This window comes from Eutrigla gurnardus (genome assembly GCF_963514095.1).
Source record: "Eutrigla gurnardus genome assembly, chromosome: 16".
NCBI lineage: Eukaryota > Metazoa > Chordata > Actinopteri > Perciformes > Triglidae > Eutrigla > Eutrigla gurnardus.
The window spans coordinates 4,414,863-4,431,487 of NC_139927.1; the positions used below are offsets into that span (position 1 = coordinate 4,414,863).

At 46.1% G+C, this 16,625-nt stretch overlaps 1 protein-coding gene across 1 annotated transcript; it reads right to left on the minus strand.

Moving 5' to 3' along the window:
* Positions 1–9,597: 9,597 nt before the first annotated feature.
* bmp2b (bone morphogenetic protein 2b) lies at positions 9,598–15,575 on the minus strand. The gene is made up of 3 exons (XM_084031187.1): positions 15,153–15,575; positions 13,938–14,308; positions 9,598–10,883 (listed from the first exon to the last, which is right to left on the minus strand). The coding sequence occupies exons 2-3, from the start codon at positions 14,293–14,295 to the stop codon at positions 9,973–9,975; spliced, it is 1,269 nt and encodes a 422-aa protein (XP_083887313.1). The 5' UTR covers positions 14,296–14,308; positions 15,153–15,575; the 3' UTR covers positions 9,598–9,972.
* Between the last annotated feature and the right edge of the window lie 1,050 nt (positions 15,576–16,625).

Here is a 16,625-nt window from a genome sequence, read left to right on the forward strand (position 1 = left end):
TTTGTCCACCATCACTTAGCGCCAATTACAGCCCGTCAAAATAGTTTTTCTGCTGTGGGGCGACGTGTTAATGGGCCTGGAGTTGGGTGTGAGGAGCGACCTTGTCCACACACACCAACCAGGGGTCAGGGGTTAATAGGGCCCCTCTGATGTGGCGGATGAGATTTCGGCAACCTTTAGCTGGCGAGGGAATGCGTGGACAATGCCTGTAGAATGTGATACAATTAGGCGGACAGCTAGCCATCCTGAATGCTCCATAGAAGTGGGATGGCTGCATTAGCTAGGAGCAGATGGGCTGCCGGACGCTAGCCAAACAGGTGCCACAGAAGGTCAAAACCCCTCCCAAATGTGAGAGAGGACCCAGGTGAGGACACAAACACCAGCCAAACTCAGCGCTTTATTTGGAGTGAGCAGCAATTAAAAATCCTGTTGAACAAATGACTCTTCTGGACACAAAGAAGGTCTCTTTGTACTTGTGAAAAGGTCAGAGACCATCCAGTCTTCTGTAGCATTTCCCATCCCAATCCTGAACCCACGGAGCTGAAGATTGGCTTCAACAGAGGACTAATCCAGCAAGCCAGAAGCCCGCCCTTAGTCAAACTTGGAAGCTGTCTACTCTCCCATATGAGAGAGTGAACTTGGCATGAGAGCCGTCTGACCTATACTGTGTTTCCTGAGTTTAAGTAATCAGTGATTATCTGATGTAAGATGAAAAAGACCTGGCAAAATGAAATGTTCATAACATTGAATTGTGCAACGTGTGCCTGGTCTGGGCATGTGAGCACAAAGCCAGGCCTCCGTTTACACCATAAGTGTGGGAACAGAACCAATGCCAAACTACCCATGGGCCCTTCGTAGGCCCACAACTCTCTGCCAGGGAGAGCCGGAGATTTTTTGAAAAAATATCCTACACCACACTGAGCAAATCCAACCACATGCAAGCCTGTGGGAACTAGCGGATGACATCTATCCGCATATAAATACTCTCAAAATACTTTCTGGACTTACTTGTGTACAGATCAACCCCCCCCCCTCCCACCCAAATCTCTTGGAAATGGTAGTGGTGATCTGGCCCCCAGCTTCTTCTACTTAATGTTGAAATAAAGGAGGTGATTGAACTCAGCCTCCTAATTGGATTTGTTTAATCTGCATCAAGTTTGAACATCCTGTGTAAACACAAGCGTGTGCAGATGCCGGAAACGCCACGGCTGGAAGCGTAAATGCCCGCGGTTGGCTTTGGCAGAGAATCAGAAGAGTAGACGGGGGAATGAGGCCTGAAGAGAGGCTGGAGAGCCTTCATTGTTATTAGAGGGTCAACGTCTACCTCTTCAATGTACAAACGAGTACATTGAAGTGATATAGACTGATTATGGGTGACGAGGGTTAAAATAATTTCTATAGTTTACACATAAGAACACCCCACAAAGATTATTATAATCAATGCAATAACATGTGCCAAGAGGTTCTTAGTTAGACTCACGCTCTCTGGGAACAGAATCTGCAAACCTCTCCTCACGACCTTTACACCAAATTCTTCTTTGGCAAATGATGTGGAAACAAAATTGAATAAACACAAACACCATTAAGAGTTCATGTGCTCCAGTTAAACAAGCCTTTGGTTAGACTCTCATTTCCTTAATGGCTTTGTAGCCGTATTTCACCCCCGTGTTAAGTCACAAATCATTGGCAACCCAAACGTGGTTTCTTATGCCTTGTTTTCCTCGGAGATAAGTGAGAATATGACTTTGCCTTGATAGGATTTATTTGGGGCTACAACCCCTTCAAGCCCAACTCATTAGGGAGTGTGTTTTGGGGAAGGGGGGGAGGAGAAGTGAAGGTCACAAGAGGTTAATTCCAATCGCAGTGCCTCCTTGAAGCAGCGTGACAGCATGTCTCCTCTGCTCACAGATTGGATGAGTTCTTGGTGACCAGACTGCCCTGATTACAACGTGTGGAAGAGTCTCTCGGAAACACCAATTTCCCTGCGTGTATAAATGTATTGTGGTCATTATTTAGGGGATTTGCATCGTGTGTGCGGAAGTCAAGTTTCCGAGGATAGTAGTGATTGTAACTGCTAAAGGATTTGTGGGATATCACTCCTGCCACAACAAAGGCAATACCAATAAACCAAATTCTAAACCTAATTTGGATGTTTTGACAGTTTCACTGTTTGGTGTGATTTATGATGTCCGATGTCTGGCCCGGGTGATATGTGATTGTGCTGCCCTTGTTCTTGCTATTGTCTTTTATTGTTTTCATCAACACAAGCTGCCTTTTTATGACTTATCAAAGTCCTGCACCTTGATCTTGAAGGAAGCAAGGAGAGCAAAGGGGAAGAATGAAAGAAAATCAGAAGAGATGAGGCGGACAAAGGGTTGACCACAGAGTGGTGAAGACATAACAGCAAAGAAAGAAGGAAAGTATGTGGAAAAAAGCAAGAAAGAATGTGAGACAGAATGAAAAATAAGAATGAAAGGAAGAAAAAAAAGAAAACAAAGACAGGCGAGAAAGAGTGAGATGTGGGCCATTCATAAGCAGACTTCTCCAAGGGATCTCGGGCCAGCACACCTGCTACTATTCACTTCAGAGGAAATAGACACTCTGTGGAAGAGAGGCTCTTGGCCTCGGGACAAAACCGCTGCAGCGCCAAATTAGAAACAGGAAGGACTGTGGGTAAGGCTCAGATTAAAAACGCGCTCCCCACATGGACTCAATATACTGCAGCCCTGATCCCGCTCTGGAAACCCAAAACCCAACAGCACTATTTTATGTCCCAGTCAACAGAACGCCCGCTGTTTGCACAGTGACAGTACCGAGATTCAGTCCAATGTCAACCCCTGAATGTTGGTAAACTGTGGCTCTCTAAATGCTGCCCATTCTAATGAGGAGAAGACGTTTCTATGTATACTTTATCAATTTCCGTAGTCACAACTGTGTAAACTTAATAATAGTGCATCACAACTGCATTTTCTCCAAGACCGCTTTGTCCGAAACAGGCGACAGGATACTTTATGAGAGTCTAGTCACAAGGAAATTATGTGGATGTCAAAGAAAACCACAGTAGGCCTTCCTTCTCGCTCTCACTGGCCCTTTTTCTGGTTTATAGCATCTATCAGCACCAGTGCCAGATGAATGTGACACACACGGACACATGAGTTTCCCACAGACGACCATTAGAGTCAGCTAATGTTGTCAACGGGCAGCTAACAAGAACTAATGATCCATAGCACACCCTATAAAGGAGTGAAGCTAGCAAGAGGTCTGTGAATGTACCAGAAAAGGAAATGAATATTGATATATGCCTGCTGCCTTCCTCTTGCGACCCTTGACCTCTAACGGGGTTCTCCTCCGCTGACGGGAGCTGTAAGGCATTTCCTTTCACGTACGAAGAGGGAGAAAGGAGCAAAAAAAAAGTTGGTTTTGTAAAAAAAAACAAAAAAAAAAAACATCACCCCTAACAGCCCAGGAGGATGAGGGGAAAAAAGTATGCACTCATTCTCATACAATATTTCCATTTACTCATGGGCCTGTCCAAGTAGTGTGTTCCCCTCAATCTATCATTTTCACTGCGGTCACTGATGGTAGAAAGGCCGGCTGTAATTATTCCTACAGATATTGAGGACATCTAGAGGTTGTTTCCCCTCACTGGAAAACAGAACTACTCCTTTCTCATAGAGGTCAAGTTTTCATTATGTCGAGCTCAGTGAGGATTCAGAGAAGGATTCTGACTAGTAATTTAATGCGCAGACACAAGGAGGCAACAAATGGACATATTTGTGAAGCAAAGGAGAGGGGGAAAAAAATCACAATAATCCAGCTTTGGGACTGAATCCATGTTCCATCTACCACTGTCCTCTTCCTCCCCGTCTGTTTGATGTGCCTTATTTATTGCCCACACGGAAGAGGTCATCACTGAAGCCATGAAGGGAAGCATTCACCGCAGGGCCGCCGACTGATGTTGGAGCCAGGCGCGCTGACGGATGCACGACGCGTAAACACACGCATGCATGCATGCGTTGTGCCAGACGTGGGAGTGTGCTCGGTAGTAGGCGACTCCGAGAGGAAAACCTGCCATGACATCACCCAGGGGGGAGTGCAGGTGCAGGGCCGGGACAGGAAGTGAGTCACAGGAAGCTTGGTGAGGCAGACTTTGCCATGCCACTGACAGGCTGTGGGAGAGCGGGTGGAAGGAGTGTGAGTTACACCTCGTAGCCGAGCTGGCCGGGCCCCTCAGGTTGTGGACCGGCTCTTTACATAAACAGGCTTCTCTCATCTCCCTCCGCAATCAGGTTGATGAATCCTCCTTTTGGAAATAGCAGACGGGTCTGGACATTTTTCCCTCCCTCCCCAAGGACCACTGTGCAACTAGTGTTACAGAAACAATACATGGTAGTTCCAGCTCCCTTTAATTAACAATGGCACGATTCTCTGTTTTCCATCGATCAGTTGGGCCTGCAGCTTCTAATGAGGATAGATAATGCCATTGGGTACTATTATAATTTGTGCATTTTAGTTAGTATTTTGAAAACAACACAACCTGCATCACTCCAGCATAGAGAGGTGTGACAGATGTACTGGATGGATGGATGGATGGATGGATGGATGGAGGAGACAGTGCATGTGTCCTTGACAATGTCAGTCCAGTGGTTTATACAAAGCTTATTACGCTAATGAGAAAAATGTGGGGGGAATGGATTCGTCCCATACCACCCAGGGAAAGAGGGCCTGTTTCCCCCTGGTGCACTGCATCTGGAAGCAGCCTCCTGGTAATCTGCTCTAAGTACAAAAGGTTCAGCACCAGCTTGTTCTCATAGACCACCGAGTGAGGCCCAAAAAGCTCCATAACAGGTCTCCTTTCATAGCCCTGGATCAACCGATGCTCGGCGGACTGACTGGGTTCCAGGCCTGGAGCTCCTCAAGGTGCCGAATCGACACTTTGCCACTCGTGACAGTGATAACACTGCTCACATTCTGCAGCCTTAATCCATGGAGACGTGGACTGTGGTCGTAAAGAAGTCAAACGTTACCTTATCTGTCTTCTATTGTGGGCCGGCAGACGGGGAGAGGATTTGTGTCACCCAGGCAGCATTGCAGATGGGCTGTTGCCATCTACTGGCTAAGGACAAATAAAAGGTCACATGAGCTCACTGAAATATCACTTCATCCAGCCTACAACAAAACCCATAAACTGTTATACTTATACAAGAATAGATCATTTCATACCTCCATAACTAGATATATTGCTTGATTTCTGGTAAATTTGTATTTTCTATGCTGTTATCAAGAACTCGAGTACAAAATAATACATTTTTTTGAGGAATTTGTGTTATTTTGGGCTTGTTATTATCAAGTTAGATTAGGTAATTTTGCATCACGAGTATGTTCCGTTTCATAAGGTAGCTATTTGGCTTTTATTCGCTGTGCGTTCTGACATTTAATTTACTGTCGTTGGACAGAACAGATTCGTTTTTTGAGCTCTTCTTTTCATTGCCAGCTCCAAGTCGCTGATTTGAAGTTGTGTGCGTGGTAACGCATGAGATTTACTGTGCCTGAGATTGACATTTATTTAACAGGCATGCTGGGGGATGTCATGTAGTTCCCTTTGATTGATCTCTTCACTTCCTGCTACAAAGATGGAGGCCGCTCCCGTAACCACACAACTCCTTTCAAGCTTGGTGTGTAGGAGACGCCCTTCGGCAAGGTTCCAGGATCAGTCGGGTTCACCCTCCCCCCCCCCAAACCTAACTGTAACCATCAGAGGAGTAAACACGACACTGACCTTAGATCAGTATCTGGAGGCAAATCCATCCTCGAGCCTGTTTTAGAAGCCCATATGTGGCCCATATGGAACTACTTCCTGTATCCTCTGGAAAGTGCAAGGTACACAACCTGGAGCCCGTTGGTGTTTGATAGCAGAATAAAGGTTGAAAAGTTGATTAATCGCACTGATAAAAGATGAATAAATCCTCCAGTATTTTCTCTCAAACCATTTATTATGTATTTTAATCAAAGCAGTGAGAGAGCATGAGGGAGTGTTTGCACATTGTGTCCAGATATCCAGAGAAATGTGTGAATTATTAGCAGTCCTTGGGTGAGAGATGAACACCTCTGATGTTACGAGGTTGTTCCTCCCGCTGCTGCCCCCCATTGCCCATCGATAAAAAAGTCTGGCCCGAGGTCTTGTCCATACTCTAAGGTTTCATTGCCTTGTTCACGAGAGAATCATAATGGCACACAGGCGTTTTAACTCTGTACTACAGCTTAACTACAAGACTATTCTGCTGTGAGTATAAGGCTATATAATGGTCTCTTCCATTGAGTCCCAGCCAGAGGTAATGATTTCAGCATGTCACTCCAGGCCAACTGCACTGTGATTGCATGGATGATTAGCTCTCACGGTAATGTTGGTAGCAGAACGTATTTCAGGAGCAAGTTAGCGTTAGTTTATTGGTAACGTTGCACCTTTTTTTTGTAATGTGAATGCACATGTAAAGAGGTAAAAGAAGTGCATTTTCTAGCACGTGCTCACAGATAAACTTCAACTTGTGTGTGCTTGTACGTGCAGACGTACGCACAGGGAAGAAATGAGAGCCCAAGATTGTATACATGTAAAAGTACAATCATCCGTGCAGTCATTCTGGAAAAGTAATTTCCATATTTGCTCTGCTCCTGAATCTGTGGACGCCCGACTGTTTGATGTGTTCAGAGCTGCAGCACAGATGCCACAGTCTTAGCTATGCCGGACGTCATCTCGCTGGCTGTTCTCAGAATACAGAGAAAACACCATGTGCGCCACCTCTAAAATTAGTGTCTGCAGCGCATGAAGGAGGAAAGATCCCGAAGTTTGAGAAAAAAGGCTGTAAAGTGGGCACTGTCTCTCTTCACTACATTTTCGTGTCTCGCCTTGGCTCCGAGCCAATGAGATCTCCCATAGTGACCGAGCCCTCTGTCTCATCAAAAGATACACGGCACGCCACATACTTTCCAATTCTGGGCCAGCCAGAAATCTGGAAATCTGATTTTATAACCCTTATGATTTGGGTTGTTTTGGAGCTGCAGATAGTTTTGGTGTGGTTTGCTGCCCCGGCCTCGCTAGTAGGTCTCGGCTTCCAGTGTTATGTTCATCAGTTTGTGCGGCTGCTCTGTTGTGTGTTTGTGCGTAAACAAAGGCAGCGGAGGACACCTTTAACAGATTTACCAGATGTTCATGGACAAGGAAGGGGAAAATCTGTTTTCAGAGAGGGACTTTGCAGAGGTCTGGGTAGCAGGTGAAGAGAATCTTGCCAAGAACACATATCTCACAGTTGTGCTTTTTGTAACAAAGTCATGGAATACAGTGTTACACACAGGCTGGATGTTTATCATCATAGCTTCTTTTAATGCTGTAAAATAGATTTATAAAGCGTAAACATGTTCTCCGTCTCCACCAGTAAAAACGACCACTCTTGAAGTCCGTGATGACGTGATGAGCCTGGAAGTCAGTCAGTAATGGCAGAGATAATAGCTCCTTATTACTTTGAACCTTGACCCCCCCCTGTTCTTAGTGAGAAGTTTAGGAGTGGTCCCCGAGGAGCTGTCCGACGCTAACGTGGCTCTGAAAATGAGAAGTCGGAGGGAACAGTGGGCCGACTCAAGAGTCCGACCGGATCCCAGCTCAGCCGGTCTTGTGGTGCAGTTTCAGGAGTGCTACCCATGTGTCACCCACCCTGGGAGCAGTATTTCCACCCAACCCAATGAAAGGTTTATGGACTTGAACTATAAAGGCAAACCACTAAATCTAACACTCTTTTTAATGCAAAAAAAAAGACGTTTTTTGGGGGTTATGGTTTTTTTTTAGTGATTTTTTTTTTTTTATCAAATGTTCATAAAGTGTGCCAGCGAAGTGACTTCCTCCTGAAGTCCATTAAAATAATGCTACTGGCGGAGTTATGTGCAGCCCATGTGTAGGGTTGTGGTGTGGTGGGGTCCACGCTGGAGAAATGGACACCAGATGGGACCGATGGGGGGGCGGAGATGCAAGGTAGAATAAAATAACACATGCAGAAGATTGAAACTGAAATGTGGTGGAGGAGGGAGGAGGCGGTGCATGTGTGTATGAAATAATTAGATAGTTGCATCATCTAGAGTAGACGGCTGCAACGTGCTGCCAGGGGATAAGAATAGGTAAACAGATATGATCTGAGGGCACGTGAGGAAAAAAAAAGAAAAAGTGACATGTCAATGTTTTCCCTGCCCGTGAATAAAGTCTCACGGCTCCTCCTAAATGTTTTGATTTACATTTCCTATATAAGTAACAAGCGTATCTTTGTTCGATGCACATTTGTTTTTTGAAGAGAAAAAGCCCACCAGGAAACCCTTGAATAGATGATTGAAAAAACAACCACGTCGGTTTTCCATGCGAGCGTATGCATGTGTCTGAGATTGAAAACCAACATTCCACGGTCCCAATGTGCGCTCACATAAAAAACATTCTATTTAGAGCATTTTGAGCTGCCTTGTGATCCCTCCAAACCCTTTTCTAATGCAAACACAGCAGAAAAACGCCAGTCAGTCAAAAGAACTCTCCCTCTCTCTTTCTCCTCTCCCCTCTCATTATCTGATCTGCTATTGTGGCGACAATATAAACTTTCATCTGTGTCTCTCTCCAGACTTTTTAGTCTTGGCCTCCATATTATATTGTTTCAATCAAAAACAGTAGTTGCAGTAGGAAGAAGTTAGTGAACAAAAACGTGACTCTAGCTGTTTTGAGGTCAGCGTTTGGTTTTGCTTGTGTTGCACTTCTATATCTGCTGCTGCTTGATTAGTTTTGCGAGACGTGCCTCTTTCTTCTCTTTTTTTTTTTTTTTTTTTTTTGCCGAAATACAACAGAGCCTGATGACTCAGAGACGACAAAGAAAGGGCAGCCAAACTCTCAAGTGGGGGGGAGGATCTGTTTGAGCATGTGCAGTATGTGGACAGGTGCAGGTGTGCGTTTGTTTGTCTTTATTAATTAAAGAGCCAGTCGGATTCTTTTTCTTGCTGAGAGCTTGTTCGGTTTGCCACAGTTTGCAATCTTTCGGGCTCAAATTTCACTATAAATAAACCTTTCGCCCTTGTCAGACCTTCCTCAGAAGCCCTGTAGATTCGTTACAGAAAAACATGGGAGCGTACTCTCCTGGACGAACCTTCCCAGGGATCCTTGCAGTGACATGTAAACTCATGAAAACATGCTCTGGTGTTTTTCTAATCCTCCCTCGGGAGTCTATCACATTTGCGGGCTTGTAACTTGTCACTCCCGTCCTGTGACCCCACACCCCCCCTGCAGTCCATTACACCAGCAGCACCCTGACCCCTCGCTGTCACTTTCCCCTCTCCACTTCTATTGTCGTTGGTTTCCAGTTACATTTACCAAAGGAGTCCCATGCTTGCTTTGCAATCAGTGTAGTGTGGAGCGTCGTGTCATGTGTTATATTTGTGCAGCTAATTTCTGTCAGAATTTGAAACTCTTGTTATTCATGCCCCCCCCCCTCCCCCTCCCCCGACACAGATACATCAACAACGGTCGACCGGTTCATCGTAGCTGATCTCGGGGAAAATTGGAGTGACCACGGGCTGGGGTTTTTTTTTCACGATAAATACACATAATTTATTTACAAATAAAGTGGTTATAATAGAAATAAATACAAAATAAAAATCTGAGCATTATACTTCATGTGGTATTGCACCCATTTCGAAATGTACATCAGAAATACATTTTCAAAACCAGTAAAGGAATATTCCTCTGATTAAAATATTTATTTTTCCCAACTTTACGTAGACATAAATATATTCATATATAGCTTTTTTTCTTCTTCTTCTTCCACCATAGCTCTGTTTTGTCTTTCATATAAATAAATGTCTTCATTGGGAAACCGGGTGTCCATAATAACCTCTGATGTCTCTTTCAGTCTCTCCTGCCCACTTTCTCTCTCCATCCACACCACTGTCCGTTTCTCACCGGCAGCCACATCCCTCCACCACCATATCCTGGTAGTTTTTCAGGATCACCTTCTCGTATTCGTCCAGGTAGAGCAGGGAGATGGGGCTGAGGTCCGTCGGCACGCAACAGGCTCTGGGGATGTTCGAGTTGACCTCGTTGACCAGATTCTGCACGATGGCGTGATTGGTAGTATTGAGGTGGTCTGCCAGGGGGTACGGACATTCCCCGTGGCAATAAAAGGCGTGGTAGCCAGGGGGCGCCACTATCCACTCGTTCCACCCCACGTCACTGAAGTCCACATACAGGGCATGCCTCTTGCAGCTGGCCTTGTGCTGGTGCTTCCTGCGCTGTTTGCGGAGCGCCGCCTGACGTTTTTCCCGCGTGTGGAGCACCGAGTCCCCGCGGCCGTCGTGACCGTACGTCACCAGCAGGGGCCGGGCCTGAGGCCACGAGTCCTGGTCCGGGTGCAGGGACCGGCTCACCCTGACGTGCCTGCTACGTCTCTGGACCCCGTCCGTCTCCCCCTCCTGCGGGTGAAGCACCTCCACCATGAAGCCGCGATTGTGACCTTTCCCAGAGGTCCACTGAGATACGGCGGGGCTGACGTCGAAGCTCTCCCAGCGGCTCAAAGAGTCCTGCACCAGCCGGGTGTCCAGCAGACGGGCCAGAGGTTCCGCACCTTGAGCGGAAGGAACTCTGAACATCTCGTAAATGTTGATGCGATGGAAGCCACCGGCGGCAGCAGCACTGAGGCTAGTGTTGCTGCTTCTGGAGCTGTTGTTAGGGGGTGCAGCTCCCATGACCTGGTCCCTGTAGACACGCAGCTCTGCAGAGGTGATGAGCTCCTCGTCGGGGATAGTAGTGAGGTTGAAGTAAAACTGCTGGGTGGTTTTACCTTTCAGCCTGGCCAGGGCCTCCATAGACTCTGCAAGAGACAAACATAGTGTAAGAGGATATGGGTGTGAAACGCATGCCAAGGGTGAAACAAAGAGTGTATGCATGGTGCAAGATTGAGAAACGACGTCTATGATTATATGGATCCTGCATGAGCAAGGGAAATATTGGCCACCGTTTCTCACACACACACACACACATGGACTCGCACACAACTCGCAGCCAGCCAAGCTGCCACGTGGTTGCACTGAGTGGGAGTGGGCCGTTGTCACAGGGGCATGACACATATTTACACTTTGCATACATGACTCAGTGTAATATTCTCCCGGCGATGTAACACCGTCATTAGTGTCATGCTCGTAAATCCAGCGGGCTAAATGTCAGAAGATGAAAGCTATCCACCTCCTGATAAGATCACAAACACACTCGTCTGCCTTCGGATTGGCACGTTTGCCCCGACGAGAACCGGCACACGATTTCCACCATCGGCGAACAAAAAGTCGGAGCATAAATCAAAGTATCTTTAGTATCAATCTACAACTTTTGTGTTAACCTTTTTACAGGATGGCCTGTCACTGGTGAATGTTGCAATGTGGAAATGACTTATTACCTTCCCAGGAGAAGACATAGGATGGTATTAATATCTAAATTCTGGAGAGAATCTGGAGTACACATATGGTAAAGCTGATACAATTTTTGATATTTTATTGTTAACTTTATTGTTCTCAGCCTGGAAGCACTCTCTGGAAGTGTGTTGAAGACATCTATAAATGTCCTGAGGCATTTGAAAGTCTCTCTCTCTAGTATAAATCTATATTAATATTGTATATTTAAGCCCGCCCATCTATATTGTACCATAAACGACAGCAATCTTAGCAGAAGCTCTTTGAACAGCTCCACTTTGAACTTGTGCTTTATGAAGTTCATAGATGTATAGACACACGTTTTGCTCTGTTTGGTGTGGTAAAATAAACACAAACTTTGAACCCTTTGCTGTTTCAAAGGAGGCATTTAGGAAATTCCACCATCTCATCCTAAACCTCCCTCCAGAGGCACAAAGACCTCAATTAGGCCTATCACTCCTCATTTGATGTGGGAAAGCCCCCTGTCTCTCCTTCCCTCTCCTCTGTCCCCAATCCCTCTCTTTCTTTCCTCCCTCAGCTCCCTAAATCCCCTTCTCCCTCTGTTCTCTTAGCCCCCCAAATCCTCTTTTCTTTCCCCCGTCTCCTTCTGTGTCACTCTTTTCCTCTGTTCTCCTTTCCCCCCTTCGCTCTCTCTCTCCTGTGTGAACAAGTCGAGGCTTGTCAGAAACGTGTGAACCGCAGATATGAGTGTATCAACATTCCTAATTTCTTTTTGCGCCGCATGCCAAAACAAAAGATAAAGGCTAATGTTGGGTCATTCATCACGGACCTGTCTCGGGGGGCAGCCACTTCCTGTGTAATGGTGGAAATGTTCTATTTGGCACGGAAAACGCTTCTTTTTTTGTGAAAATCGATAGGAGTGAAAGTAATTATCCCTGTGAAATGAATATCGGGAGGCAGGTTTTGATGAACGATCGGAGGCGTTTTTTTGTTGTTTTTCTTTGCTTTGATGTGCTGCAGTTACATGTGTAGATACACGCTTGTCATGTGGAGTAGCCATCAATCGTACACGTCTCTTTGACAACCCCCGCGGCTCTGTTAGCTCGGGATGAAAGTACGCAAACACCGGTCTGAACACATGGGTAATGGCCGGTGGTGTCAAAGGTGTGTGCTGGCCCCGGCTGCGGAGGTTTCCAGCAGTGGGCAGAGCGGGAGCAGTCACTCAGCCTTGGCTGCCTCCCGGGGCCAGGCTTGTTTGTAGTGTGTCAGTGTAGCCACTGGGTGTCATTGCTCTAGGCCTCTGGAGAGCACCCAAGCAACCACTCAACCACCCCTCTCTGACTCACCCCCTGATGGAAACTTCCCCACTCAAACACTCAGGACTCTGTATAAGGACTCTGTGTAGAGCCCCTATGGACTACTTGTATGTTGTAAAAAAAAAACTGGAACATGGGCCCTCGCAAATTGAATGGTAGATTCAGACTTGCTATGTTTGACAGTAAAGGTATTTTTATCGTACATAAATCATTTTTGATATTACGACCAGGTGCACCGCTCCGCAGCTTAAAATATAAATAAAAGCATCGGTCGTGTTTAAAACTTCACCTGTATGATTATTTTAGGCAGCTTAAAAATAAACCCATTTCATCAGCAGCGTTGTGTAAACACAGAGTGTGTGTGTGTGTGTGTGTTTGGTGAACTAACGCACTTTATCCAGCATCTATGGCCCTTCAGTGTGTGAGCCATATTCATCTGAGCAGCATATGTTACCTTGGAAGCAAAATTGGAATTGAACTGAAACACCGAACTCAACAATCAGCACGTATCCAGCACATAAACTAAGTGAGCAATTATGGTGTTATTGGAACGTGCGTAATGACGCACAGCGCGCAGGGAGAGAGGGGTGATTTGGAAAGAATAAGGCTTGCGACCCCCCCCCCTTTTTTTATACCAAGGACTCATTTCAGTCCTTGTAGAAATGACTCAGACTTTGTCATAACGCGTGTTAGTATAATGCCATGTCTTGTGTTAGTGAAGTAACAGGGGTGATGACTATCACCTGCGCACACGGCACACCGCCCTTTTATCCCGCTGCCGTGGTGCGTGTCTGGAAAAACTGTTTTCAGAGCCCACGCAAACACCATCAATTATTAAGAAACAAATTACCACAGGGATCCCACCGCCCGCCTCTCCCGTGTGGTTTTTGAAGCCGGTGACAGCTGCGCAAAAGGGGGGGGGGGATGTTTGCTTCAAGGTTGCGTCACAACGTATGGTTAATTTAATTGCGCATGCTTGTTTGATAATCGACGCTTCTGCAGGTTTATTAAAGAGGTGCAAACGGCGTTGGACGCGTGTCACCTGCGGATGAGTAACGCGCCATAAAACCCGACTCTGAAGTTCGCTCCTGCAGCACTTAGTCATGTTTAAATATAGGTTGGCGCTGTCTGAGGGAGCCGAGCCGCTCTCCGGCTGACAGGTACAGGTATGTCACTAATACATACCTTCGTGGTGAAAGCTTCTAATCGTGTTGGCCTTGCTGGCGGCTCTCTCCGCGTGCTTCCCCATGCTCTTGGGCCGCTTGGTGCTGTGGTCCCCGTTGGCGGAGTGCATGCGGTAAAGGTCCACCATGTACTGCGGCACCACGGCCTGCTTGCTCGGCGTCGGCCTGCGCCTCAGTCCAAACATGTTGAGAAGCCGAAGCTCGAACTCGTTGAGGACGCTCTCCGACCGCTCCGGGGTCTGCTTCCCTCCGGACTCGCTGTACTTCCTGCGGCCGACCTCGGGGATAAGTCCCGTAGCACCTTCCAGCAACACCTGAGCGATCAGCAGTACCATGAGAGAGCGGACCACGGCGACCATGATCAGTCAGTCCCTGTGTGAGAAAGTGTTGGTTTCTGTCAATACACTGGCGCTGAGGTATTGACATGAGGTAGACACAGCAGGGGGTTTCACCGCCCCCCCCTCATACAGTAGGAATGACTGAAAGGAGAGCAGGTTAAAAAAGGGAAGGCATGCTCTGCGCTTTGAAGTGGAACAAAAAAGGAGAGCTGGGAATAACAGCCCCGCGGGCAATATAGCAAAGTGAAACAGAAGATTGATCTCAACATGAACAGAAACATGAAAATATCAAGGTGGGGAAACTTATGAAAGAGATGATAGCCTAGAAAAAAAAGGTGAATCAAAGACCATAGACATAAAGTCTCCAATTAGAAGAGATATGAAATCACGTGCACAAGAGATCAGTAGAGAGGCTTGAAAGAATGCTTGGAGAAAGAGTCTGGAAACGGGGAGAGAGGCAGGCAGACGGTGCTACAAGCGTCTATGTGGAGGCTCTGACGGTCGTGTATAATCAGAAGGGATAGAGTTACTTCAAGAGGCTCGCAGGTGTTAGATCTGACGTGCCAGAGCCAGATGTAGCCCGGGACAAGACATCAAAAACAACTTAATATCATCAGAGTGGCTCAAACCTCCCCAAAGAAACAACTTTTCCTTTCTTTTTTTTCTTTAAATTCTCATTTCACCGCTTTTTTTCCTCTCTCTCCTCGAGGTTTTTTCAAAATGGGAAACTTTTACGCACACACCCTGTACGCATATGTGGCGAGAGAGACGGAGCCACTTCACGGAACGCAACTTCATTTATACTACGCCGTTAATTGGCTTCTATGGAGAAGTTGAGCATATTAACACTTCCAGGGTGTTTTTTTTTTCTGTATTACCTGACGATGAAGCGCTGTGTCCGGTCTCCGATAAATTCCACATTAATTCGTGTTTAATCCACGCAGCTTCTCCTTGAGGGACCAAAGACAGCCCATGCCCTTCGCCGATCTCCTCTCGCACATATTCCACCCCCCCCACCCCCAAGCTGCAGTTCGGGTTAGGTCTTGGTCAGCACGGAAAAGAAGAAAAAGGAAAAAAAAAAAACACAATACAACTATGTTAAGTCTATGAGGAAGCGGGTTCGCGTAGGACGGCGCGGTCTACGCATGAAGCATCTTGGTTGAACATCTTTGAAAAGCAGCAGAGACAGAAAGTTGGAGCTGTCTTTAGGAGGGATACGCGCTCTGAAGTGTCGCTCCTTGGACCGTGTTGCTCCGAGCGCGTCGCCTCTCCTCTGTGCGCCACGGCGTAGTGGTTGGGTTGATTGGTGCCTTCTCTTCCCCCCCGAGCGGCTCTTTTTGTCGTTCAGTGATGTCACCGAGGGGCTGTCAATCATTTGTCCACTATGAAACACCCTCCCGCGGACCTCTTTAAACCCCCCAGAGGCTCCACACACTTCTTCTCCTTCTGCACGTTTTAATGACGTCAAATACACGCACGTTAGAGCCACTTTTGATAAGATCACAGGGGGACCCGCATAGGAGGACGTTGTTCTGTGTAGTGGCTTGACTGCTGGAAAAGTCTTTTATACAGTCTGAAATTTAAATAAAGTCTTGAGGATTTATATATAAATATATACTGTGTTTCTTCAGACACAATATTCTATTTATTCCTATTTAAATGCATCAGTAATCCCTTTTGACCTGCAATGAAGCCATTGTATGTCACAATTAGCCCCCAGATGAAATTAATACATGCATAACATTTGTTTGGAGCTATAAAAGACAAGACATTTGCAATGTATTCCAACTTTATGGGCGACCCTGTATATATATACGCATATATATACAACAACTCTTCTCACATCTTTACATAACCTGGAAATTCACACCATATAAATAGCCACAAAGTCAACAGTTTAAACCATCCTGTTGCTTTTACTTGTTTGTTTTTTGAGGTGATGTTCCATACTATATTTGCTTAATGTCTTTAAATAACATAAAAATGGCTTGTTGCAGTCCCTAGGTGGTGTAATATTCCTGTGAATTTGACCACACGCTGCAAAAAAAAAAAAAAAAAACATGTCAACTCTGCTTCATAAATAGATAACCCATCAAGGTGTTAATAGCTGGATCAAACATGTTTAGCTTTTGGATTAAGGCTAATAGATATTGGCATCACAATGTGTTGCATGGTTTTAAAGGATTAGTCCCTGCAGAGGATCCACATCCTCCTGCTGAACTTCACTGTGTGTGTGTTTGTGTGTGTGTGTGTGTGTGTGTGTGTGTGTGTGTGTGTGTGTGTGTGTGTGTGTGTGTGTGTGTGTGTGTGTGTGTGTATGTGTGTGTGTGTCTGTGTGTGTGTGCGCGCTT